This window comes from Aspergillus japonicus (genome assembly GCF_003184785.1).
Source record: "Aspergillus japonicus CBS 114.51 unplaced genomic scaffold BO86scaffold_26, whole genome shotgun sequence".
In the NCBI taxonomy this organism is placed as follows: domain Eukaryota; kingdom Fungi; phylum Ascomycota; class Eurotiomycetes; order Eurotiales; family Aspergillaceae; genus Aspergillus; species Aspergillus japonicus.
This window is the reverse complement of record NW_020291663.1, coordinates 222,747-247,659: the sequence shown is the minus strand read 5'-3', so window position 1 is coordinate 247,659 and position 24,913 is coordinate 222,747. Positions and strand designations below refer to the sequence as shown.

Here is a 24,913-nt window from a genome sequence, read left to right as displayed (position 1 = left end):
GGCATGTAGCCATTAGCCACACCCTCACCTATCCTGATAAACCCCCTTCCCCTCCCCTCTGATCGCTTCAGTGACATACTCCTCAAAAGAAACATACTCAAAATCCGGATACAAATCCTTCCCACTCACGTACCCCAGGTACCGTGCATACTCAGGAGTATTATCCCCCCTGATGGCCCAAGAATAAAACAACTGGGCCGCGACATGCGCCAGCAAGGCCGTAGGATCGCCAGGGGTGAGGGACAGCTGCGTCCGCGCGTCGTCCACGGCCGCACGCGCCTGCGCCTCCGATACCTTTTGTCATCAAGTATTAGCTATCCCAATCCCCATCCCAGAGGTGTGTTTTGCTAACAAGGCAAGAGAAAAAAAAAAAAAAAAAACAAAAAAGAAACTCACAAATCTCCGGCCCAGCCTCTCCCCACTCACCCGCTCCACCACCTCATACACCCGATTCAGCGTGTACACCTCATTATACACATGCACCCGCTTATTCACCGTCCGAGGGTCGGCGATAATCCGCGCGACGTAGCGCCCCACGTCCCGCAGATCCGCCAGCGCCGTCGGCACGTTCCCGTCCAATCCCAGCGGGAGGCTTGGATGGGCCGCGGGAGGGCGAGGCAGGAGATGGTCGACGCGGCCGGACGGCAGGCGCGGGAGGGTTAGTTGGTGCCACCAGCCGGCGTCGATGTAGGTGTACGGGAGGCGGAGTTTTTGGATGTGGTGCAGGTTTTCTTCTTTCTTTTTGCCGGGGGGTTAGTATTTCATCGGATTGTGGTTGGGGTGAGGCTCGCGCACCTTCTCGCGGAAATCCACCACCCCCCTCGGCGGGATGACGATCATCAGCGCGGATTGCACGAAGCGCTGGACGCCTGCGGCTTTGGCGGCGTCGGCGAGGGGGATTTCGTCCGCTAGTGCGTCGAAGTGGATGGCTGAGATGACGACGTCGATGCCCTGGAGGAGGTCGATGAGGGGCGCTGCGGGGCCGCGGAGGTCCGCGGGGACGATGTTGACGCCCCGGGCTTGGAGGGCGAGGTTGGTGGGTTTGTGGAGGGATTGCGGTCTGGTCAGGGCGGTGATTTCCTGTCACACGATGGTTCTTAGAGGGAGGGTGGGAGCGCGATGGATGGGGGTCCGCTGGATGGTCGCACAAATTTGGGGGTGGACGAGCTTAGAAGCGCGTTCACGATGGATTGGCCCGTCTCGCCGCTGGCTCCGACTATGGCAACTCGGATGGTGGTAGACATTTTGCTCGCAAGGGTGTTGTTCGTCGACTGGATGTGACTTGCTTTCTGGAAGATGCGAGCGCATTTATGGCCTGGGAGTACGTCGTTGATCTGAGCGACATAGCGGTGACGAATATATCTTGAGTTAGCATACTGGCAATCATTGAACCAGGAATGGTCAGCGAAACCTGTCGGTGCTGACAAATATTGACCTGTAGAAGCTTTTCTAGATCCACATAATCGTTTGAAGAAGATGGTCATCCTTGTGAGGTTATGTGGGTCCAGGGTCTTCGGTTTGGGAGTGCATGGCGGAAAACATCTTCCGCGGCCCACAGCATGGAATCCTCTTCTATAGCTGGTCTTCGCGCTTCTTTGTGCTTTGTAATCCAGTTACAAATTTGTTGCTCGCATACGAGGGAATTATTTCGAAAGTTACGCAAGATGAGTGATTTGATTGACTGCTCTTCCGTCACTTGATCGAGCGATTTTGAAAGGAGAGAGCTAGCGTCAGGACCGACGATTAGGGTTAGCATCCATGCTGCGATGTAGATTCGGCTTCATACTTCAACGAACACACCTTGCTCTGCCCCTGCAATCTAACAATCGTATCCATCCCAGAATCAAATTATCTTTCTTCATTTACTGGAGAAACAAACGAAGGGAAAGGTACGACCACATCACAGGCGACTCCCCCTCTCGCTGTTTCCGGCCTCCCAAAAGCCGACAACCCCGCCACAAACCGTTCCATGTGCTCCTCCGAGAGAATCGGCACGGTGCAAAACCACTGCACCCCCAGCCCGTCCAATAACTCCTCAACCCTGGGCTCCAGCGCATCCAGCGCCCGCCGCTCCTGGTCCAGCTGCGCCTCACGCGACAGCCCGCAGTGCTCTACAAACCACGAACATCCTTTGGCTCGAACTCTGAGGTAGTGTGAGAGTCAGTGCGGGAGAACGGCTGCAATTGAAGTATGGCTTACTATAGTATCTTGTGATGTTTCGAGCTCGCAGGTAGCTGATTCGGATTGTCTCCGGATCGGGAGGATCATCATAAGGCGGGGTGAATATATTCTGGTCAGGTAGATGGGTGGTGGAAGGCATTCTAGCAGTAGTGATGTTTTTAATCATGGGAGGATGATATGCCATGAAGAAGGCACGCCAGGTAGCTTTATATGTCGACTTCGTCGCTTGAACAGCAAGGCTCTCTGTAACCTTGGCTTCCATGACTCTATGACCTTCTGGTGTGACCGGCTCGTGGCTCAGTTCTTGGATGATTGACTTCTAGTCTGCAGGCTCTGGATCACAATAACAAGTTTGACCAAGGTCCCCATACCTATCATTTCTCTCCTGTATTGTAGCTTACTAGCCAACTGATGGGTAACAATGAAGCAAGTCTTATGCACTCAAAGCGAGACTCCTGCCAAGATAGCTCAATCCTTATCACGGTGTAGATCAATTACGACACGACCCGTGCACACTACAGTCTATTCTATAGGCACTATCAGTGCTTTCGAGTATGGAGAGTCAGAAGGTATGTTCTGTATGCATAAACGGTGGATCCATATATTTCTTGAAATAACACTCAGATTGAGTTGTACCTTGTGCTTGGTTTTCCACAAACAGGTCTACACAGAAGGGGCCCCAGTACTGTGTGCATCATTGACAATACGCATCTGACGTAGGGGATCCCAGTCATGAGGCTTTTCCCAGGTTTCTTGCGCAAGACATCATGTCGACTGAGTTGGATTGCTGGGCACAGAACCGCAAGGTTCAAATAGTGGCGGACTCGCGGAAGTCGATAACTACGATATCTGCACCTCAAATGCGCCCTCATACTGCCAACGGTGTGTTTTGATTCAAAACAAAAATCACTATCTTCCTCGCGACAACAGTTCTGGGTTCGTTGTACCTTCTTGTACGACTCAACATGAAACGACATCAATACCCACCCGAGCCGCCGCCACTCCCCATCATCGGAAACCTCCACCAATTCCCATGGCGGGATTCGTGGCGAGCCCTAAGTACGTGGCACAACCAATACGGTTCCATCTTCACAGTCTGGGTGGGCTTCCACCCCGTGGTCATCGTCGGTTCATTTCAATGTGCAAAGGAGCTCTTCGAACAACGAGGAGCAATCTACGGCTCTCGCCCCGCGTACTTTGCCGATGCCATCGGCAGCGACTCTCTAGCCGTGGCGCTACCGTATGGTCCGCGGTGGCGCCGGCACCGTCTCCTCCTCCATGCACTCCTGAACGAGCGCCAATGCAACGACTACATCAACCTCCAGGATCTCGAGTGCAAGCAGTTGTTGTGGGAGCTGCTCTCAACCAACGACTTTGCGGGACGATTTCACCGCTTCGCCGCGAGGTTGACTTTCGCGCTGGCGTACGGGCGTCGACTAGAGAGGGGGGATGAGCCAGAGGTGAGGGAGATCGATCGCATCATGCGCGAGCTCTTGGGCGAGGTGTGCTTGCCAGGAGTGGCGTTTCCTATCCTGGACCATCTGCCGGATTGGCTGGCATCGTGGAGAAAACGCGCCGCCCGACTGCAGGAGAGCCAGGCGCGATTCTTCAGTTACCACATGCAGAGGGCACTCCATACGACAGAAACAAAGACATGGAGTCATACCGTCCGCGACCTTGCCCGCACCCGATGGCCCGAGTCGATGTTCAGCGTCGACGAAATGGCCCACGTTGTCGGAGTCAACTACGAGGCCGGCAGCAACACCACGGCCTTTGTGCTCGAGGTCTTCGTCCTGGTGGCAGTGCTGCAGCGACCTGCTGTGCAGCGCGCGCAGGCTGAACTCGATCAAGTAGTAGGATGTCAGCGCATGCCGACACTGTACGATATGCCTTGGCTGCCGTACCTCCAGGCGTTTGTGGAAGAGGTGCTGCGCTGGCGGCCAGTCGTCCCAGGAGGTCTACACCATTGCACGATTCAGGACGACGATTACATGGGCTATCGCATCCCGAAAGGTGCGACCGTCATCCGAAATCACTGGTCACTGGAGTTCGATGAACATGTCTTCCAGGATCCGCACAGTTTCCTGCCGGAGAGCTGGATCAAGAACCCCGATCTACCGACCTGCGCGTTTGGGCTGGGGCGCAGGCTTTGTCCGGGCGAGCATCTCGCTCGTAGCTCATTGCATCTTGTCATCTCGCGCATGCTGTGGGCTTCTGACATTCAACATGTGGGGAATGCGCCGCCGGACCCCTTTGCTATGACGCAGGGGATCAGCTCACGGCCACAGCCCTTCAAAGCCAAGTTTCGCCCTCGGAGTCGGTTGCATCAAGCCGTCATTGAAACTGAATGGGAGAATATGATGGATGGTCATCTAATTTGACTTGGTATTGACACGCAAAGCCTTCTTAAGTTGACTTCTAAGCCCATGTATGTGTCATGTAACAATTCATAAGAGACCCGTGGCTGCGAATATATGTTTTCGCAGCACTCACTACGGTACAATCCTCCCACATTAGGTTCTCAGGATTGTTGGAAATATAGGGGAGTAACGTCCGTAGTCAAGTGGTTCTATAATCGAGTGTATTTATTCTGTTCTCAATCTCCACCCCCTAGACAACCAAAAAAGCCCCATGAAATTCACATTAACATCCAGAAGTCAGAATGACCCAACCCAGCAGATCTCAAACTCCGACATGCCCCGAGCTTACCACGCTCTCCAAACACTACACCCACAGTCCAGCCACCTCCAAAATCACCCCCACCAACTCCTCCGCGGCCGACATCTGCGGACTATGCCCCGTGTCCAACTCCCGGGTCACCCACTCCACCCCCGTCGCCTCCATCATCGCCCGCTGCGCCTCATACGGCACCGCGCGGTCCCGCAGGGTATGGACATACGCGACCCGTCCGCGAAACGCTTCCGTCGCCCAGCTCGCCGCCGGACACGGGCTCGCAAACGAAGTATGCCCCTGACTGAGGGAGGAGCGGGCCGCCGCGGCCGCGAGGACGGGCTCGACATCGTAGAAGAGCGGGGGAGTGGGGTCGGCGCATTTGAGGAGGTTCTCTTCTTCCTAGAGCACAAACAAAGACATATTAGTCTACTGGTGGGCAAATCACAAGCAGACATGTTTCTTGAGCCATTGGCAACGCCAGAGGACCATGCTAGTGGGGATGAGGAAGGCTAAGGCGGGGAATATACATCAAACTGGATATGAGGCGGCAACCGTCCCCCAAACCCGTCAATCACACTCGACCCGTCCCCGCCGCGGGGCAGGATGCTGGCGATGAAGATCTGGCCTAGCACGGCGGTGGTCTTCCCCTCTGCAGCGCGGTCGGTGGGACCGAGTCCCCGTGCGGCGGCGCTGGCGGGCATCCCGCTGTAGGAGTGGCTAATCAGGATGACGTCCTGCTGGGCGACGTCCAGTAGGGGCAGGAGCAGGCGGTGGCGGATGTAGTGGGCGTCGTCGGCGGCGGTGATGGGGTCGGTGGCGCCGATGCTGGGGAGAAGGCCGGTGAAGGTGCCGTGGCCGGCGGATTGGAGGAGGTGGAGGAGGTGGGCGTAGTGCGAGGGGTTCTGCGAGGCGCCCGGGATGAGGACGAAGATAGGTTTCTTGGGGGACATGCTTGGATTAGGGGGTTTGGGGTGTACTGGGAAAGAGTCGAGTGATGAAGCGGAAGTTGTGATGGGACGAATCGAGTTGAGAGTGCGAGGACGGGGGATTTGTAACGCTGTTGTTCGTGATCGAGGCGATGCCCTAAGTTGTCAGCTTAGCATGACTGGCTTATTGATGACTGCGTAGTGCACGCACCATGTCTGTTAGATTAACGGGTAATCCCGCTCAGGCTTAACTCTGATTCGATTTCCCGCTTGTTGTGGAGCACTCGTCCGATGATATAAGTGGCCGTCTTCATTTTAGCGTGGATTCTTGCTTCATCCCAGCTCTGATGCGGACTAGGTTGCTATACCTACTAACGTAGTGCTTATGATCTCTCGCCTGCACTCCAATCAATGTTCCAAAACTCAGATTAGTACCTGGTGCACTCATGTTACTAGAGTGAGCGAGAATTTGAGAGCGGTCTCTGTCAGCCCTTGTCCATCCTGCCTAGGTAGTCATATGTCACAATACAACAAGGCTGGTAAATTTAGATGAAGAGAGGTGGAGTGGAGGTTTCCATGCTACGGTCGAGGACATGCCCAACTGTAAAGACCAAGGTCACAGCTCTTAGCAAATGTTAATGACTACTCGAAATCCAAGAGGAATCAATGGTTCTGTGGTTGCTAGAGGTATTTATCGTTGGGCTTGATGAGCATTCATAGGGAGTTAACTAGGGCATCTCCGTGCCACATGACCTCGGCTATAGGAGCATCTCGAATCTCACATCATCCCCACCCCAAACAACTCATCCACTCATCCATCCAAACAAACCACATTAGTGCTTCAGAGTGAGCACTCCCGGCCGCCACGGCTGAGTGTTGTAGTCGCCGCTGCTATTGGGGTCCTTGCCCTGATAGAGCAACTGGAGGTTACAAGGATCGACAGTCATCGTCTGATCCGGGTTGTTGCGCACCAAGTCGCCGTGACTAATGTCCTGGGTCCAGGTGGCACCACTGTTGGCCTTGCCCGCGAAGGGCTGGTTCTCGCTCGCCGCCTGGGGCGTCCACGTCCCGCCGAGACTACTGGCCGTGAAGGACCGGAAGTACCGACGGCCAGTCGAGCCGATCGCCTCGACGATCATCAGGTACTTGCTCTGGCCCTGGCCGCCCTGGACGGTGTACACTTGGACCGCCTCGAAGATATCATTCCGGGCGCCACTGAGCACCACCTCGTACTGCGTGCCGAAGTTGCCCGGGAAGTTGCCGATGGGCATGCTGGCCCGGTAGATCTTGCCGTTGTCGCCGGCGAAGAAGAGATACATGTGCGTGGCGTCACCGATCACGGTCTGGTCGATGGCGCCCGTGCCGGAGCTTTCACCGCTCGCGAGCTGGCCCGAGAATAGGGGGTACTCGGCCGACCAGCTGTTGACGTTGGTGGGGTCGGTGGAGGTGCGGTAGGTGAAAGTACTGGACCCCCACTGGGTGGCGAGCACCCAGATGTTCTTGGGCTGGAAGTAGAACAGGGTGGGAGCCACGGCGCCGAAGCTCGTGGCGATTTGGCTGGCCTGAGCCATGTCCGCCCAGTTGGAGAATGGGCTAAAGGTCATCGACCCGTAGCTGCCTTTAGAATCGGTGGTGGATGCATACACAATGTGCTTGCCATTCCAAACGACATCGGTGAAGTCCTTAAGGCTGGTCCAACCGGACTTGGGGGTTGCGAGAGCCCCGGTTGAGGTCCAGGAGTAGGTCGAAGGAAGAGGGCAGCTTGCGGAGGCAAAGGGAGCAGAGATGAGAAGGCAGATGCCAGACGACAGCAGACCAGCTTTGGCTTTGAGGAATTTCATGTTGTCGGAGTCTCCTCTGCAGCAGAGAGAAAGAGAGAATGAGTTGGTGATGAAAGGCTTGGAGTAGAAAAGATAAGTCCTAGATAGAGGGCAGCACCACTGTTGAAATACTTTGCAATCTGGCTCTGGAAATTAGTAATGTGGCCTGAAAAACGTCTTGGTTATGTCCTCGCTAGACAAGCCAGACGTTTCGGATAAAACAGTGTGCTTGATTTCCTTCATTGTCTGATGCTGATTCACCAGGACCGGGTATCCAGCATTTACCAGCTCACGCTGGCGCCTAAACTCCATCAGCCAAAATCAGCTGTCCACCGGACCATTGCCCTGATCAGAACGGGTTCTCAACATACCACCGCACCAAGATAGCCGTTGAATCGCACTGGGATAATGTGCTTCGGCATTGCTGGATTAACCAGCTGCCGAGGCATGCTACTGTCTGGCAAGTACACGCGAGTCTAGACGTGTGTCCGTGTGGGGTGCCAAGCCAATTGGTTCTAGGCTGATACACTGCCCCGAGATGAAGGTTTCATGCCAAAACAATTTAAACTTCGCCTTCAACTGTAGCTGACCTTCTTATTGACACCTGCCAGCATGAAGGTGAGCTTTATTTGTAATTGTGTCTGCCAGCCCGGATGGAGCTTCGCGATTGACCACATATCAGTGGTCTCTGGCTGGGCTTCTTAGGACTATGGAGTGCGGTAGATTCCTCATGAATCCCGCAGCAAATACCGGTTAGAAATGAAAGGTCTCCGTAGGAAATGCTTGGCATCGGCTATTCCCGCATACAATCTATTCAGGGCCAAGTTATTTCTGGAACCGAGGTAGACCCTGGACCCTGATGGGCAGCCATCGGCAGGCTATGTGAACAACCGTGCAACATCGGTCTCCACCCCTGTAGATTCAGATGGTCTTCATAATTTCGATGAGCGAGCTTGGCGTTTCGGTCTAGCCAGCCTAAACGCCTACATTCACCCATTCAGGCTAATCAGAATTCGAAGTATCATTTCTCGCCTTCGAGCAATGAAGTAGACATCTGAATAAGGGAAACAATGCAATATCCGTTCTCGATTGGGATACTCCACCGGTCAAGTGCCTAGAACTTGAGCATCAACTCGGCATCCTTGAGATGATGCCTCGTTCTGTCTACAAATACTGCTCCATTCCCACGTAGATGCTGCTTTCCCATCGCTCGCTCCATCAACATCATCTCCATTCCTTCATTTATTAAGCTCAAGAAAAACCACTCCTTCTTTCCAACATGGTTCAAATCAAAGCAGCTGCTCTGGCCGTTCTTTTCGCCAGCAATGTGCTCGCCAACCCCATCGAGCCCCGCCAGGCCTCAGTGAGCGTCGATGCCAAATTCAAGGCACACGGCAAGAAGTACCTGGGCACCATTGGCGACCAATACACCCTCAACAAGAACGCAAAGACCCCGGCCATCATCAAGGCGGACTTTGGCCAGCTGACTCCGGAGAACAGCATGAAGTGGGATGCCACTGAGCGTGAGCACAGACCTTTCGAGAAAAGAGTGTGATGCGATTCTGACCAGCAAATAGCCAATCGGGGACAGTTCTCCTTCTCGGGGTCGGATTACCTGGTATGTATCCTCCACCAAAGCTGACAGGTGCACCCCGAGACTTACATCCTCCAGGTCAACTTCGCCCAGTCGAACGGAAAGCTGATCCGCGGCCACACTCTCGGTACGATTGACCCGCAGTACTACCGTCCATACTTCAGAAGCAAACTAAACTCGACCAGTCTGGCACTCACAGCTCCCATCCTGGGTGCAATCCATCTACGATAAGGGCACCCTGATCCAAGTCATGCAGAACCACATCGCCACCGTGATGCAGCGCTACAAGGGCAAAGTTTACGCCTGGGTAAGCCATTCCCGAATTGCGATCTTTCGAGTCGTGACGCTTTCTAACCAGTTCAAGGACGTTGTCAACGAGATCTTCAACGAGGATGGCTCCCTTCGCCAGAGCCACTTCTACAACGTCATCGGTGAGGACTATGTGCGCATCGCTTTCGAGACCGCTCGCGCGGTGGATCCCAACGCAAAGCTTTACATCAACGACTACAAGTAAGTCATTCTTGCTGATTGTCTTCTCATGCCTCGGATTCTGGCCCTGATTCTAATCCGGACGTAGCCTGGATTCCGCCTCGTACCCGAAATTGACCGGCCTGGTCAACCACGTCAAGAAGTGGGTCGCAGCTGGCGTCCCCATCGATGGAATTGGTAAGTCGCGCGGCCTTGGAGCTACCGAGAATACCATCTAACATATTAATCATAAAGGCTCCCAAACCCACTTGAGCGCTGGTGCCGGCGCTGCCGTCTCTGGATAAGTACCCCTTTCTTTGGTCCACGATACAGCAAAACTGACAGTCCTTCACAGCTCTCAATGCTCTCGCCGGTGCAGGCACCAAGGAGGTCGCTATCACCGAGCTCGACATTGCGGGCGCTAGCTCCACCGACTATGTGAACGTAAGTTAGCCCTCTGCAAGTGGCATGATCAACTTACTGACACAACCTAGGTCGTCAAGGCGTGTCTGAACCAGCCCAAGTGTGTCGGTATCACTGTCTGGGGAGTTGCTGACCCCGTAAGTGCCCGTCTCCGTTCGGAGGAACCAAGGGAAATGATTAGCATACTAATTTCACATTTTCTTCTTTAGGACTCGTGGCGCTCCAGCTCCAGCCCTCTGCTCTTCGACAGCAACTATAACCCCAAGGCTGCTTACACCGCTATTGCGAACGCTCTCTAGTCTTCGTGTCCGTCATCGAAGCTGGTAGCTTAATCTGGGGGAGATCTTTGACTAGAATGTCATTGCAACTGCCGGATGAATGGCTTGGGGTTGGTCTTGTTTGACTGTCTTGAAAACATTATTCTGTCGCTAAATCTTTCTCTTCTTCTAACTATCAATGTTGAGCATTGTTTTCGTTTCCATAAATGATCGCCTAATCCGTAATCCTAAGGCTGGATCGGTAGAATCATGTTGCCTGCCACAATCTTACTATAACTCACCACATCATTAAGTCAAACAGTAATGTAAGTGCTTCATTGTGATGTCCTCTCCAGAGCTCTGCGGAGTTTCTCACCCCACCCCATCAAGAAATTCGGCTGTAGTCTACCCTCCTGTCGTCTACCCAGACCAAATAGAAGCACGAAACATGCAGAGAACACCCGCCTGTGGCTGCCCATCGATGAAGTGGCTGGCGAAGAAACATCAACCCCATGTCGGCATTTATTCAGGGTCCGCGGCGCACGAAGGAACAGGCCAATCACCGAGATCAAGTTACTCATCTTTCACTAGACCAGCTCGGTACTAACAAGCGATCAGCCCTGACTGCAGCGCTAGTGCATCGGGGTAAATTAGCAACGGTAATTCCCAAGCGTCCGCAACTGCCGAAACGAAGCGCCACGGGGGGTCCCCACTCCAGCCTTGGGTGCCTTTAGTGCTACTTGGCCTGCAGCTGGATTATCACTCCGTTTCCGACTTGGACCCTGCAGTCGGAGAGTGAAACAAGGGTCTTCATTTTGGATGGCCCTATTCGTCGATGTTCTCCCCTCCAAATCGAGTTCCAGCTTCTGCTGCCGAAGTTTCCCCGCATAATGGCAGAAGCTGGGTTATTCTGGCGAAACCCCCCCGGAGAATGACTTATTCAGGGACCTTTGAAGAGATCTGCTACTATGTTGGACTTGACATGCCCTTGAAATGAAGAGCTTCGACGTTACAATTCTTCCTTTTATCCAGTTTAGCCTTCAGAGGTGAGTCTTCACTCTACCTGCGTAGCTATATAGTCGGAATCTATGTGACTGTGGTATCTTGAATAGTTTATCCAAGCAATGTGATCTTCGAGTTGGATTCAACAGAGGCTTCTACCTTGGCTGTCATTGTCATGAAGGGGAGACCATACTTTACCAAAGAGCTCACCCCAATCACTAACTCACTGCTGTATATCTTTCTAAGCTTTGAATGCCTTCTGTCGTAGATCACATGCTTATGGCTGTGAGCTTGACAAGATACGTCGGATTTCTTGTCCTCGATATGTTGAGGGAGCTCCAGGAAATATGTCTAATGCCGTTGAGAGAAGCATGGACGTAGCAGACTTGACTCACAACGGCCGGATAGTGTTGCAGCTGAAATGTTGCCTATTTGTTGGAGCTTCGATTCAAACTACAAAAAGAAGGCATAGTGACTGTGATGATATTGTTGTTTTATCTCTGTCATCAAAACGTACTTGCTTCAAATTTCTGATAATACCAGACCCATGATGAATGTTGCTGTTCTTTACGCGGTGCTTGATGCGGTATTCAAGTACTCCGCATCCACTCTAGCCACGACCCGGTTACTGGTGCTTCAGGGTTCTACAACCATCCGTCACAAATCAACAAAAAAAAAAAAAGACTTCGGATTATACTATGGAGCATAAGAGCCTCGAGAGAGTACAACATGAGAGGGAAAATCTCCCGTCTTAAATCAGGATGATCAGAAGAAGTTGCAGGCACAAGAGAGTTTATCTTGTTAGGGCTAAGAGAGCCCACCCCGCATGAGCCGGAGTTTACGACGGATCCACCATGGAAAATATACGTAGGACCCCGCACCGACTAGAAGATATTTCACGCCGGCACTGCTCGCTGGCTAGACTCCTTGACCTGTGCCATGATTAAGAACTACCAGTGGTATATGGAGAGACTGGATGATAGGAGTGAATGTCTCTGGAAACGCATCGTCACGTGGCTTTGTTATTCTTGTCGCCAATCTGCACAACTCCTCCCCCCAAGTAAGCCCCAGATATTCTAAACTAGACGGTTAGCGCTTGTTTTGGAGGCCTCCCTAAGTGATAGTCCAGTTCTGTATGTCTATCCCTTCTACGTATCCCATGTAGGCGTGATGAGATTTCGTCAAGTTACTGGAAGTACTGAAATCTGCGAAGCAGCTCCGTATCGAGGGCGCTCAGATACCTGGAGATGCTCATACTCTTTGAAACATTGGTCAGCCTTTTGATTGATTTGTGTTCACATCTATAGTAAGCCGCCAGAGGCACCCCCACTACCGCCGCTTCTTCTGCATCAAGAACCGCGTAACCTGCGATCCATCGGTCAAGTCCTTGGTCACGGGCTGGAGACTGTACCCGAACAGCCAGGGCAACACCACAAACCGCAGCAGGTAGTAGCCCACACCCAGCCCCAGGATGCCCAGCGCGACGACGGGACTCAGCCAGTACGGGATACTGGATGTGCTCGAGTTGGGCGGCACAAATGGCATGACGAGGAGGAACTGCACACCACCAATAGCGTTAGCCAAACAAACCGTCCGTAATCAGGTGTGGGTGATAAAAGCCCTGCGGAAGGAACGTACGAGATTCGCAGCGAGATAGAATCCAATCACCGGCCACGGCGCCGTGTAAGACGACGACCATCCTTCCGTCCGCGACAGGCGCATCTTCACCAGCCCCACCGTGATGGCCGTCAGCATCACACACATCGGGTAGGAGGAGAGCCCGACGACGAAGCTGAACGCGTCCCCCGCGGGCGGGGCGCAGATGAACAGGACCGTCACCCCGAGGTGCACGATCAGCGCGGCGATCGGGGTCTTGAAGGGCCGGTTCTGCATCATGAGGTCCGGGAACGGGGTGATGCCGTCTTTGGCGAGTTCTTGGAGAAGGCGCGCTATGTTTTGGGACACATTAGCTGGAGTGGAGATTTCGGGGGCTGAAGAGAACTTACGGACAACGAATGCCACTCCTAGGAGATGGCCGATGGCGGATAGGGCAACGAGCGCGGGGAGGGCTCGCGTGGCGGCGGTTTCGCCGAAGACGTTGCGGAAGAGACTAGCTGCGATTGTGACGCTGGCGGTGCGGAATTCTTCTTTGGGCACGCCGGCAAACTATTTACCCAGGATACTGGAGGTCAGTCACGGTATCCTGAAGCATGACTACGATTACGTAGGCCACGTTGGCGAGGACATATAGCACGGTAATGATGCCCATGGCGCAGGGAAGGGCGATCCGGAGGGTGTGTTCGGGGTTCTTGACCTCGGACAGGACGGCATTCACGTTGTCGTAGCCCTGGTAGGAGAAGATAGCGTCGAGGAGAGCAGTGCCGATATCGTATCCATTGTTGGAGGTGCCCTCGAAGGAGGTCTTCACGTCGAAGTTATGGGGTTTGGGGATGCGGAGGTGCCCCGCCAGCGCGGCGAACCCCGTGCACACGATGAATAGCAGTGTGAAGAGCTTGACCATGCTCAGCACATCCTGCATCGCCCGGCCCGCCCGGGGCGCCACCGTGTGCACGCCCACGGCGAAGGAGACCGCTGCGATGGCCAGCCCGCGTTCCTTCCAGGTTGTCGACTCCACCCCGGCCGCAGACAGGAGGTACTCCGAGGCGGTGATGGCGTTGCTAGCAGAGACCTGCAGAAATAGGCAGAAGAAGAGGTAGATGCAGGTCTGCATGCGCTTGGGGGCGAAAGATCGCTCCAGGTACACCTTGATACCCCCGGAGCGAGGAATCCCGCTGCCGAATTCCAGCATGACCAGTGCTCCGCAGGCGGAGATGATGCCGGCAATCACCCAGAGCATCAGCGACAGCCCGACACTACCGGAAAGCTTGAAGATGGTCGAGGGGGTGGAGAAGATTCTAATCCCTATTAGCAAGAAACACAATGTCCTGGAATCGGCAGATGCGTGGACTAACCCGGCACCGATGATTTTGTTGACAATCAGCGAGATAGCCCCAAGCACTCCGATCTTGCGATCCTGGAGCACATGATTCTCGTTGACTGTGAGTCGCTCCCCGGCCTTGAGACTGTCATCATCGGGATGCGACGAGTTCATCTGGATTGTTGCCTTGGAAATTGTGTCGCTGCCCATTTTGACTCCGGCCCAAACATGCAGCCATAGTTTCCCGCTTGTGGCGGAGCAGGTTATATACTTATCAGATCAACCCTTAGTCCCGATCAGCAAATGACGTGATAGACGCCACGACCTGCAAGCTCGTGGAATCCTGTCGGCTTGACTCCGAAGGGAATTAAGCTGCCAAGAGGGCTAAGTCTTAGTGGATGAGTTCAGCTGCAGCTGGGATGGCGTTATTCCCACCAACCCCACTCCACCCCGATCCGCAGCCCCTATAAATGGCCGATGTGGGAGAGAGAGCTCCATTTTCAAGTACCAAAACACCAATGACTGTCTAAACTATGACTACGACTTTTCAACCATTCGACGTGCCCGGCGCCCAGACCGTGCATGGGAATGCTTTTCCTTACGGACTGGAAGTCCACCGCCCGGATGGAGCAGCCAGCAGTAGTGACGTGCCGACTATCGATGATGCCGTGCTAGCCATCACCTCCCTCGCTGAGTCCGGCCGCCTGTCCGAGCTGCTGCAGCGACATGGCGCCGTTCTCATCCGCGGGGTCGGCCATCCCTCCGCGGAGACGTTCGCTCGACTCGTCAACGCCGCCGAACGAGCGCGTGGCTCCCATCCGTTCGAGCAAATAGGCCTCGCCGGGAAACGCACCCTGGTGGCCGAGAACGTATGGACGGCCAACGAGGGACCGTCTGATCGTCGATTCTACCAGCACAATGAGGTAGGCTGTTGTACCTAGTACTACATTCCCTTCGAAAGCGACCGAGTGGACGAGTGGCTGACGAGGTTGTTCTACCCAGTACTCACGTTACACGCGCTTCCCCTCCAACATCCATTTCTACTGCCAGACGAAAGCCCCGCACGGTGGTGAAACCCCGATCGCGCACAGCGCCTTGGTCTACGAGAGGTTGCAGGATGCGGTCCCTGCCCTCGTGCACGAAGTCCACCAGCGGGGCCTGGCCATGAAGATGGTCTTCCGGGCCCCGGGTCACGAGGGACGGGGAAACGAGTTCAACTGGGCGGGCGAGCACAGCTTTGGACAGGAGTTCGAGCCGGGGGATGATCGCGACACGCAGAAGGCCAAGGTCGAGGCGCAGGTGCGCCGGCTCACTCCGACCTTTCGGTGGCTGCAGGACGATACGCTGGAGTTGACGCAGCATATTCCGGGTAGGCCTTTTTCTCCAATCCCTAAATGTGCGTGCAATACTGATTCTGCCGCAGGAATTCGACGCGCTCCTGCTAGCGGACGACCGGTTTGGTTCAACGGGCTGGTCGGTCGATATGGGATGACGCGCGATCTGGGCGCGTTGGAGCCACCGTATCTGGGGCGCGATGGAATGACATGTAGGATGGACCCCCCTCCGGACACTCCGTTTGAATGCTGACGAGTGAGAACAGATCTGCCGTGCGACTATGGCGATGGGACCGTCATCCCCGCAGAATATTTGCAACGTTTGGAGGAGGTGGTGGATGGTCTCGAGATCGATCTTTGTCTGGAGGAAGGGGATCTGTTGCTGGTGGATAATTTCCAGGTGTCGCACGGGCGCAAACCGTGGACGGGGGATCGCAGGATTCTGGTGAGCATGTGGGCGAACGACCAATTTCCGATTGAGACTTTCTGAGGGGGATAGAAACGTGGAGGTGGTGAAGAGAGCACTTCAGGATCGTGGAAGATGCCGGATTGAAATGGCGCGCGCATGCATGCATGGGTGGAGCAATGGCGTGCTGCATCCCGGCCATCACCACATCTTAGCTCTCAACGTCGCCATAAGCACAGATAAGAATAGATAAGAACCCCCGCACTGATTCCAGCTGTGTTCAAACAAATCAACACGCACGCGCGCACATTCGCCATGACTGCCGTCGAGACTCTCGTCCAGCCTGACATTCAATATCATCCCGACTGGGACAAATACCAGGCCCGAACTGCCCGACGCAAGGCCACGGAAACCCTCCCCGAGACCGTACCCGACGGCTTTCCCACGGAACTGGTCTCCAACCTCGTGTGGGAAGGCAAGGATGTTGAGTCACGCGATGACTGGGTGGTGCGTTTGACGGAGACCGAGCTGGATGAGATCGATGGCGCCCTGCAGAGCTTCAAAGGTAGGTTAGGGCATCAACGCCCAGCCCTAACCAGCCCTACTCATCATCCATCGTGTCTGATATCTGACCACCCCCCCAATCATTACAGCGCGCAATCTCCCCTGGGGAGCGATTGATCAATCCACGTTCCCCCTGCCGACGCTGCACGATCGCCTCCGCCAGCAATCGAGGGAACTGCACCAGGGCCGGGGATTCTTCGTCCTGCGCGGCCTGCGCATCGACCACTACTCACGGGAAGACAACATCATCATCTACGCCGGGGTGTCAGCGCACGTCGGCAACATCCGCGGACGGCAGGAGGACCAGCGCTTCTCCACCGGCACGTCACTCGTACTCTCGCATATCAAGGACATCACGCGCATCACCCCGACCGGCACCATCGGCGCGCCCTCCAACACGGCCGATAAGCAGGTCTTCCACACGGACGCCGGGGACATCGTCTCTCTGCTGTGCCTCCACCCAGCGGCATCCGGCGGCGAAAGCAAGATCGCCAGCAGTTGGCTGGTGTATAACATCCTCGCGCGGGAGCGGCCGGATCTGATCCACACCCTGTCGCAGGACTGGGTGGTAGATGGGTATGCAGCCGGCTCTGCACTTCACCGCTGTACCTAGAACATCAAAGTCAGAGGATACTGACAAACACACAGCTTCAACAACCCAGCCTCCCCCTACACCAAGCGACCCCTGCTCTACTTCCAGCCCGCCACCGAATCCACCCCAGACCGCGTCCTCATCCAGTACGCCCGCCGCTACTTCACCGGGTTCCAGGCACAGCCCCGCTCCGCGGACATCCCGCCAATCACCGAGGCGCAGGCCGAGGCCCTGGACGCCTTGCACTTCCTGGCCGAGCAGCACAGTGCCGCGCTGGATTTCCAGAAGGGCGATGTGCAGTACATCAACAACCTGAGCATCTTCCACGCCCGGAACGGGTTCCGGGATGAGCCGGGGAAGGAGTACGTCGATCTTCACTTAACCCATTCAGTCGGATAAGAGGTGTGTGTGTTGTGCTAACAGAGAGTCGTAGACGCCATTTGCTGCGATTGTGGCTGCGCGATCCGGAATACGCGTGGGAGACGCCCGAGCCGCTGCGGAAGCGATGGGATATCGTCTACGAGGATGTGAAGGTCGAGGAGCAGGTGTTTCCGCTGGAGCCGCGGTTGCGGAAGACGGTTGGGGCTTGAGGGATTGCCGCGTGATGGATTGTGGTTGGTGTACTGTGGTACTGTAGTACTGCAGTCCGGGTCATTGGTGATGATAGATAGCTAGTGTGGACATTTGTCATGCACCACAATTTCTGGTGAACTAGGAATGGGTTGCAGGTATCTGTTGAGGAGACTTTAGCCCTAACATCTGGACCGTTCTACCTGGTTGTACCATACAGTGCATAGATGATCCCCAAGCTGACACTATTACGCCAGCAGAATGAGACGACTACTAGAGCCAATAGACAGCTTAAACATCTCTACGGATGACGACTACAACGCTAGTGACTGTAAATGATCCTTCCAGTCTCACCGCAAGCATCCATCAAAGCCAGAGACGAATCATCTCGGTTTTCTACTACAGCCTACTCCCACCAGCGCCCTGTGTCCCAGCCTTATCCCCGCCCTCAAACCGAATCAAGACCTTAATCTCCAGCCGCTTCGAGAACCTACGATACGCCTTCGGCGCGTGCTCGATATCCACCACCGAGGAAAAGACAAACCCCGGCCTCGCCTTCCCCACGCGGATCAGCTCCAGCAGCGGCGCCATCACGGACTTCGCGTCTACCGCCCCGGCCCGCAGAGTGAGGCCCTTCATCCACACCCCCGACAGCGGGAACGTCACCGTCGGCGAGATGGCATCCCCGCGTCGCACGCCAGGGGACGTCGGCATCACAAAGTACACCCCAATAACCGCCAGCCCGCCGCCTGCGCGGGTACTCTGGATCGCCTGGGCAACCACGTACGACTGATCAGACTGGCCCTGGCCGTCGACGCACTCCTCGCCGACGCAGTCGACCGTACGCGTAACGCCACCGGGCTCCCGGGCCAGGATCTGCGCTGCAGGATCGGCGTGCGTGAAGTCAATTGGGATGGCGCCAATCAACGCCGCCACGCAGTCCACCCACCGAGTAGACCCGCGATGCGCCGCGCAGGAGCGCCGAGTAGGCAGCGAGCAATCCGACGGGCCCTGCGCCGAAGATGGCCATCGTGTCGCCGGCCTCGAAGCCGGACCAGCTCACTCCCGTCCAGCCGGTGGGGAAGATGTCGCTCAGGAGGACCAGGTCGGCGTCGTCGATCGAGTCAAAGGGCGGCCCCAGGATGATCAGGGTTTGGTCTGCGTGCGGGACGCGATCGTATTCCGCTTTTTCCCGTCAGAAGAAGGACAATACGGTTGTATGGTGGAGGGGCTGTGCACCAGTTGCTAAAAGCCCTCCCAATTCAATCTAAGAAACAAAGGGAATGCACACCTCGATACCCCCCCCCCCCAACCCCCCAAAATCCTTCCCCTCCCCAAAGGCCACCAACTCCTGCTCGACCGCATCACAGCCCCCATCCAGCCGCCCTCGGGCCGGGAAATCGGGCACCACGACGCGGTCCCCGAGCCTGAGGGACTGTACTCCGCCCCGACATCCTCCACGATGCCCATGCCCTCGTGGCCCAGTGGGTAGGGCACCTCGCGGCTGCCGAAGACCCCGTGGTAGTTGTGCAGGTCGGAGCCGCAGATGGCCGCCGCCGTGAGGCGCACGACCGCGTCAGTCTGCCGGACGATCGTCGGCTTGGGGAGGGTGCGCACGTGGACTTTGTACGGGTGAACGTCGAAGACCACAGCGCGTATGGTCGGTTTCTTGGTGGTGGATGGATCTGGATCGGGCATGTTCGGTTCTTAGTTCTGTCTGTTGTGTGCGCCACCAGGACAGAGGGCGGTTAGTGGATTCTACGAGGGCTCTTGTGATATGTATGGTATTTGCGAGGAGTGGTTAGGTCAGTCATCCCATCTGTTGTCGTCATACTTCTTGATGAATACCACCACCGGGACTGCTCGTTTCTGAGAGTTCCAATGGAGGAAATTGGGGAAGCAAAAGGAGGGTTATGTGATACACGTGGGAGAGCACAATGCTGCGGACATAGTCAGCATTGCCGCTTTGGCCCCGCTCCCCCGAGACGAACTACTCTAGTATTGCTTGGTCGGACCGGGGGAGAAGTAGAGACTCCTGGGACTGAGACCATACAAGCAACACCCCTGTCAGCATTACTGCAGCTCACGAGGCTGCACCGAATTGACGAAACAATTGTGGCGAGGCTTCAGGCCTCGGGTAGCTTCCCGCAACGCAAGTCCGTATCAGAGCACAGAGTAAGGATGGATTTGTGAGGGTATAGATAGTCACTGCTGCCTGTCACCCCGTGGAAGATCTACCTTGTAAATGAGTTATCAGGTGCTTACACTGGCACTGCAGACGGTGCACGCGCACTGAGGATTATTCGATACTGCAGATAAGGGGGGGAAATCGGGCAACTAAGCTATTCCTGCAATTGTCTGTGGACCGTCTACCGTAACTAGATACCAGAGGTGCTATATACACAAGGAAGGCACCAAACTGTTCATTACACTTATTCTACCAGAGGCCTTCAGTAGAGGGTGTGAACGATGACTAAAACCCTCACCTTTCACGCCTAGCCGTGGTGTTAATGCTTAGTATATCCAGCCACTCTGCTGAGTAGGTAAAAAGCCATCCTAGAATATGAGTTGCTTGAAATAGGTTCCTTGTTCTGGTCCTGAATGGATTATTAACGAGAATAACTTAGACTTGTTTAGACCTCCTCACTTGCCTTCTTATCGCGATACTCATAGCTTATCGCGATACTCATAGACCAGGTAAAAAGACCTTAGCTACTGTTTGCCGAGGCGGCATTCGGTCTACAACTAGACCACATAAAGAACGAACTTACTACAGCATGAGTAAATGAAACGTGATGCGCTACACGCTCGTAAGATACTCCCAAGTGTAACAGAAATCTCTGAATCGTACAAGATCAGCTAAGCGTCAGCTTTGATAATATCCGCCGCCCTTTCCGCCACCGCATACACAGTTGACATGATATTTGCAGCTGGAATCAAAGGAAAGATACTCGCATCGCAGACACGCAGGTTGGTGGTTCCGTACACCCGCAAGCGCTCGTCCACCACTCCTCCTTCCTCTCGGGGAAGCATAGCCACAGTCCCGCATGAATGATAGGTAGTGGTGGCTGTGTCACGGAGGTATTTCTTGGCGGATGCTAGATCCGTGAGAAAGGCGTCGGGGTGATTGCGTCGTCCATCCACCTCCAGATAATCCGCGATGGGCTTCAGACCGCGGAGTCGCTCCACGTCCAGGAGGTTACGGGCCATGATGTCTAGATCGAGTGGGTTCGAGAAGTAACGAGGGTCGATGGTCGGGGGCGCGTCCGGGTCCGACGAGGCGATATGCACCGTGCCACGAGAGAAGGGTAGGCTTTGGGAGAGGCCCAGGCTGAGGTAATTCCCCGGCAGAAGCTCCTGGCCGACAAAGCTCTTGCCATCTTGATGCAGGTTTGCCTGGGCCAGGAACATGAACATCGAGCAGGTGGGCGCATCTGATGCTCCGTAGATGTCTCGGATCACTTCGTGGCGAGCATCTGGGGGACCCCGGAAGGTTTCGAGATGCGCCCGCTTCGCTTCCTGGCGGCCTTGATACTCGATGATAGGCATATAGGCGCAGGATTGCACCCCGCCCACGGTCATAGGTCCAGCTTTGTGTTCTGCATACAGTTGCAATGCAGTCTGGACCGCGTCCGGCTCCTGACGCAGAAGTGGATCACCGGTCATCACCCCCGGCTTCACCTCGAAGCTGATCCCACTCATGAGATGGTCCTGGAGATTCTCGCCGACGTTGGGATTTTCAATCACGACCGGAATGCCGAACTTATCGAGAATGGCTTTGCCACCAATACCGGACAATTCGAGCAGTCTCGGAGTATTGAGAGCCCCAGCTGTAAGAATCACCTCCTTTTTAGCCTTGATGACTGTAGCTTGCCCCTCAATGTCTGCTTCCACTCCCGTGGCTGTAACCCTTGATTCCCCAGAAACAAGACGAATTCGACGAGCGACTGCATTGGTGAGGATGCGAACGCTTGGACGTTGGGTTGCGGGCACACCATAGCCCGTGGTGGCATAACTGCGGGTCTTTGTTTCTGCATCGACAGCGGCCAGGTTGGAGTAACCGCCCGTCGATACCCCTGAGAAAGGATCGCCGGTGACGCCGTTGCCCATGTCTCGGAAAGTGTCAACCCAAGCCTTGCACAGCGGGTCTTGTCGCACGGCTGGAAAAGAGACCTTGATTGGGCCCGAAGTTCCGTTGACCTCAGGGTCGACCCAGCTTGTGCCGATATGGTCACGGGTCTCTTCATCTGGCAGGTGCAGAGTGAAGGCCTTTCTATAGTACGGGGAGAGATTGGCCCAGTTCCAACCCGTTGCCCCCAGCCGTTCCCAGCCATCAATTCCCGCCTTTGTGGGCGCTACAAAGGCTTGACCGTTGATGCCGGATGAGCCACCAAGCAGCTTGCCCTGCGGTTCTTTGATGACTCGATCACCGAGAGCAGCCTGATTATCAACATCAGCATGCGTGCTGTGGCACGTGAGGCAGAAGAAGCAAAGGAAGCATACCTGAGGCGTGGATTGATACTGCCAATCTGCTTCGGACCCCATCAGCGTGGTCCAGAGGGCAGGAGTCTGAACTCGAGGATCATCGATTAAGTTCTTCCCTGCCTCCAAAACGATGACTGAGCGGGCCGAGTCTCCCTCAGACAGTCGAGCAGCAAGAACAAGACCGGAGGTGCCCCCTCCGACGATCACGTAGTCTGCTTCGAGAGGAGGAGTGTCCACTTGATAATCCATTGTTGAAAGAGTGAGTTGATAGTCTGAGTATCAATGCGTAAGTAGGGAACTATGGGCTGACATTTCGTCCAAAGAAAACAACCTGGGTTGCGATCGCGGTATTTATAGGAGCCCAAATTGGTCAATACATTAGTTCCCGTACCGTATAGTGATAAAGTAACGTAAGACAGCAATAACACCGCCAGATTACAGCTAAATCACTGGTTCTGGCCGCGGGGGCTCCAGTCATACATGGGTTGGCCAATGGGGACGGTGGGTATCCACTGGACTCTAGGGCTTACAGTAGTAAGAGGAAGTGTATACCTACTAATGCTACTCGGTGGGTAAGGTATCTTACATAGTAGTACTAATAGGTATCTAGTCACTACACTAAAGTCGACGGAGGCTCTATCTAGTGTCTAGTAGCCGCCAGCTGCAAGGATCATTTGAATTGACAGGCCTGGTGCCATGAAACGCTTAAATCTAGTGCTTACTTGTGTGCTGATGGTCTCTGCTCCCTGCGCCTTAATCCACCCACCCACTAACAACAGGATTATGTACGGATAATTTCCTTCATGCTACGCCGCCATTTCTCTATGACTTAGTATCTCTTCGCCCAGTTAGATATGTAGCTTCGCAGTAGATTCTGTCCGGGGGTCCCTGCTGGTTCAAGTAAGCCGCTCACTCGCTCCATGCCCTAAGAACATTCAGCCATTAATTCATGGTCAGGATAGTATCACGGCTGTTGGTGCACCACGCAGCCTTCTCCTTATTCAATTTACCTATCTGAACTAAATAAAAGTTAGACGAAGACCGGTAAGTGAATCAGGTGTAATGATTACGCGCCAGCCCGCCCGCACCTCCTCATCGCTATTGTTTAACTTCAAGTTCTTAGTTCCGTCTTATGGATCCAACTTGGTAAGAAAGATAACTCAAGGCCATCGCGGTCTAAGATGCACTTTGAGTTGAGCATCATGCTTCTCAAATTAAGCTTCAAAGTCGGTCCAGAAATACAGATTGGCGCGTGGTGGTGCGGTGATAATGTCCAGCTAATATGAAATCAGCACGATCGTGCGTAGTAATTATTCTTGTAGTCATCCTTTCCACCTTGCGACAACAAATGTCAACCTATTCCTATCTATACCACATCATCCTAGGCTGGATGGCAGGGAGATCCAGGACAGGTGAACCGCTCCCGGACAGATATAAAATTCCAGATGCAAAAGCCAACTGTATGCCGACATACATACCTCGAGGCAATTTTCAGCGACAGGTCTATCACTAGAACTACTGTATCAGACTATAGAGCCAAAACAGCATACGAGTACGCCCAGTTCATAGAAACCTCCTCAGCGTATCCTGCTCTGAACCCTCCCAAATTCCATCAATGCCTTCTGGATCAGCTCCTGCGTACTCTCCCGAGAGAACTCCCGCGATGCCGTCCGCAATCCTTCCTCCCAGCGCCGCCATCGGGGCAGATCGAAAAAGCGTGGATCCTGCGGACGATCCCCGAACCCCCGTCGCGCCTGACAATTCTCCCACATCCGGCCCCCAGCATGGATGAACCAAATACAGGCCGCGCGCACCGCCTCCTCGCCCAGCCCCTCTTCTTCCTCGAATGCGCTCCGGCACGCGTACAGGCCATACAGCGAAAGGTCCATGGGATGGCCGAGCTCCGCCGCCGCGGCCGTCAGCTGCGCCATGAACGCGTTCCGGTTCTCCCACTCCTGGACCTCGGCTGGGGGATACGCCTCTGCCTCGGGGTATTTTCCCTTAACATAACCTGCTTGAGTCCAGTCAGTGGGGGTGCGCAACAAAGCCGACAGCGGCGGAAAGGGGAAGGAGAGAGGGGGTCAACGCACGGAAACCAGACCTATCAGCCAAATAAATGCGGAGATAAGGGAGATCGGTCCACAATGTCAGATCATCGGCCACTGTCACCGGTTGCCCCGTGACCGGGTCGAGGACGGGGGTCTTTTGGAGCTGGGCGACGAACTCGATGAGCTTGGCCTGCTGCGCAGCCGGGGTGAGACTTGCGAGCTCGACGAGCGGGAACATTGTGAACCACGCATGATTGCCTGCGTTGTTGCTGCTCGGGGGCTCGTCCCCCTTCTGCGGTGGGATCTCGCGGGCCTGAAGGAGTTGTTGGACGGCTGCGGTAGGCGAGACGTCGGGTTTCTGGAGGAGGTCCGCAAGGGCTTGGACTTCTGGTCGCTCCAGGAGCTCGGAGCCAAATTCTTTCAAGAAGGTCTCCATTGCTGATGGTGGAGCTTGGTAGGGTGTTGATGAGTGTGGTGCTGTTTTGGTTGATGAAACAAGGTAGAAATTAATTGACGGCGGTAAGCACTACTACCTTAACTAACCGACACCGTCAGCCACAACCACCCGAACGCAATCCCTTGTTATTCTGTTGGGCGTCCTAGTTATGCATTGAATTAACAATCTCACTATG

General features: G+C 54.8%; 11 protein-coding genes across 11 annotated transcripts; 4 read left to right on the top strand and 7 right to left on the bottom strand.

The window, feature by feature from the left end:
* Window positions 1-24: 24 nt before the first annotated feature.
* Window positions 25-1,244, bottom strand: BO86DRAFT_313646 (NAD(P)-binding protein; the record flags this gene model as incomplete). Its single annotated transcript, XM_025668016.1, has 4 exons — window positions 25-294; window positions 397-738; window positions 796-1,080; window positions 1,149-1,244. 4 exons carry the CDS (start codon window positions 1,242-1,244, stop codon window positions 25-27), a joined length of 993 nt encoding a protein of 330 aa, XP_025527415.1.
* A 1,902-nt stretch (window positions 1,245-3,146) lies between these two features.
* On the top strand, window positions 3,147-4,562 carry BO86DRAFT_313595 (cytochrome P450; the record flags this gene model as incomplete). Its single annotated transcript, XM_025668014.1, has 1 exon — window positions 3,147-4,562. One exon carries the CDS (start codon window positions 3,147-3,149, stop codon window positions 4,560-4,562), a length of 1,416 nt encoding a protein of 471 aa, XP_025527414.1.
* A 343-nt stretch (window positions 4,563-4,905) lies between these two features.
* On the bottom strand, window positions 4,906-5,804 carry BO86DRAFT_430903 (alpha/beta hydrolase; the record flags this gene model as incomplete). The annotated part of the gene is made up of 2 exons (XM_025675739.1): window positions 4,906-5,253; window positions 5,382-5,804. 2 exons carry the CDS (start codon window positions 5,802-5,804, stop codon window positions 4,906-4,908), a joined length of 771 nt encoding a protein of 256 aa, XP_025527413.1.
* Window positions 5,805-6,613: 809 nt separating this feature from the next.
* On the bottom strand, window positions 6,614-7,656 carry BO86DRAFT_430901 (1,4-beta-D-arabinoxylan arabinofuranohydrolase axhA; the record flags this gene model as incomplete). Its single annotated transcript, XM_025675738.1, has 1 exon — window positions 6,614-7,656. The coding sequence occupies exon 1, from the start codon at window positions 7,619-7,621 to the stop codon at window positions 6,614-6,616; it is 1,008 nt and encodes a 335-aa protein (XP_025527412.1). The 5' UTR covers window positions 7,622-7,656.
* Window positions 7,657-8,879: 1,223 nt separating this feature from the next.
* Window positions 8,880-10,384, top strand: BO86DRAFT_313665 (endo-1,4-beta-xylanase; the record flags this gene model as incomplete). The annotated part of the gene is made up of 10 exons (XM_025668018.1): window positions 8,880-9,123; window positions 9,178-9,218; window positions 9,273-9,321; window positions 9,380-9,501; window positions 9,559-9,704; window positions 9,772-9,860; window positions 9,918-9,955; window positions 10,008-10,106; window positions 10,157-10,222; window positions 10,295-10,384. 10 exons carry the CDS (start codon window positions 8,880-8,882, stop codon window positions 10,382-10,384), a joined length of 984 nt encoding a protein of 327 aa, XP_025527411.1.
* A 1,798-nt stretch (window positions 10,385-12,182) lies between these two features.
* Window positions 12,183-14,492, bottom strand: BO86DRAFT_419259 (methionine permease; the record flags this gene model as incomplete). The annotated part of the gene is made up of 6 exons (XM_025675113.1): window positions 12,183-12,228; window positions 12,678-12,901; window positions 12,983-13,293; window positions 13,351-13,510; window positions 13,569-14,259; window positions 14,317-14,492. 6 exons carry the CDS (start codon window positions 14,490-14,492, stop codon window positions 12,183-12,185), a joined length of 1,608 nt encoding a protein of 535 aa, XP_025527410.1.
* Window positions 14,493-14,815: 323 nt separating this feature from the next.
* On the top strand, window positions 14,816-16,106 carry BO86DRAFT_430900 (Clavaminate synthase-like protein; the record flags this gene model as incomplete). The annotated part of the gene is made up of 4 exons (XM_025675737.1): window positions 14,816-15,205; window positions 15,285-15,651; window positions 15,706-15,828; window positions 15,883-16,106. The coding sequence occupies 4 exons, from the start codon at window positions 14,816-14,818 to the stop codon at window positions 16,104-16,106; spliced, it is 1,104 nt and encodes a 367-aa protein (XP_025527409.1).
* A 217-nt stretch (window positions 16,107-16,323) lies between these two features.
* On the top strand, window positions 16,324-17,793 carry BO86DRAFT_430896 (TauD/TfdA family dioxygenase). The gene is made up of 4 exons (XM_025675736.1): window positions 16,324-16,587; window positions 16,676-17,162; window positions 17,235-17,540; window positions 17,612-17,793. Exons 1-4 carry the CDS (start codon window positions 16,338-16,340, stop codon window positions 17,766-17,768), a joined length of 1,200 nt encoding a protein of 399 aa, XP_025527408.1. The 5' UTR covers window positions 16,324-16,337; the 3' UTR covers window positions 17,769-17,793.
* Window positions 17,794-18,147: 354 nt separating this feature from the next.
* On the bottom strand, window positions 18,148-19,446 carry BO86DRAFT_399920 (GroES-like protein; the record flags this gene model as incomplete). Its single annotated transcript, XM_025673671.1, has 3 exons — window positions 18,148-18,624; window positions 18,698-18,933; window positions 19,098-19,446. The coding sequence occupies 3 exons, from the start codon at window positions 19,444-19,446 to the stop codon at window positions 18,148-18,150; spliced, it is 1,062 nt and encodes a 353-aa protein (XP_025527407.1).
* Window positions 19,447-20,389: 943 nt separating this feature from the next.
* On the bottom strand, window positions 20,390-22,538 carry BO86DRAFT_430890 (GMC family oxidoreductase). The gene is made up of 2 exons (XM_025675735.1): window positions 22,252-22,538; window positions 20,390-22,188 (listed from the first exon to the last, which is right to left on the bottom strand). Exons 1-2 carry the CDS (start codon window positions 22,480-22,482, stop codon window positions 20,608-20,610), a joined length of 1,812 nt encoding a protein of 603 aa, XP_025527406.1. The 5' UTR covers window positions 22,483-22,538; the 3' UTR covers window positions 20,390-20,607.
* A 1,272-nt stretch (window positions 22,539-23,810) lies between these two features.
* BO86DRAFT_430886 (DUF3632 domain-containing protein) lies at window positions 23,811-24,746 on the bottom strand (the record flags this gene model as incomplete). The annotated part of the gene is made up of 2 exons (XM_025675734.1): window positions 24,324-24,746; window positions 23,811-24,244 (listed from the first exon to the last, which is right to left on the bottom strand). The coding sequence occupies exons 1-2, from the start codon at window positions 24,715-24,717 to the stop codon at window positions 23,811-23,813; spliced, it is 828 nt and encodes a 275-aa protein (XP_025527405.1). The 5' UTR covers window positions 24,718-24,746.
* Between the last annotated feature and the right edge of the window lie 167 nt (window positions 24,747-24,913).

Bases quoted from the DNA above. Each gene is read 5' to 3' on its own strand.
- BO86DRAFT_430896 (XM_025675736.1), top strand. From the start codon at position 16,338: ATGACTGCCGTCGAGACTCTCGTCCAGCCTGACATTCAATATCATCCC. The intron at 16,588-16,675 runs GTAGGTTAGGGC...CAATCATTACAG, and splicing joins CGCCCTGCAGAGCTTCAAAG to CGCGCAATCTCCCCTGGGGA. The intron at 17,163-17,234 runs GTATGCAGCCGG...ACAAACACACAG, and splicing joins CAGGACTGGGTGGTAGATGG to CTTCAACAACCCAGCCTCCC.
- BO86DRAFT_430890 (XM_025675735.1), bottom strand. From the start codon at position 22,482: ATGGATTATCAAGTGGACACTCCTCCTCTCGAAGCAGACTACGTGATC. The intron at 22,189-22,251 runs GTATGCTTCCTT...GTTGATAATCAG, and splicing joins AGTATCAATCCACGCCTCAG to GCTGCTCTCGGTGATCGAGT.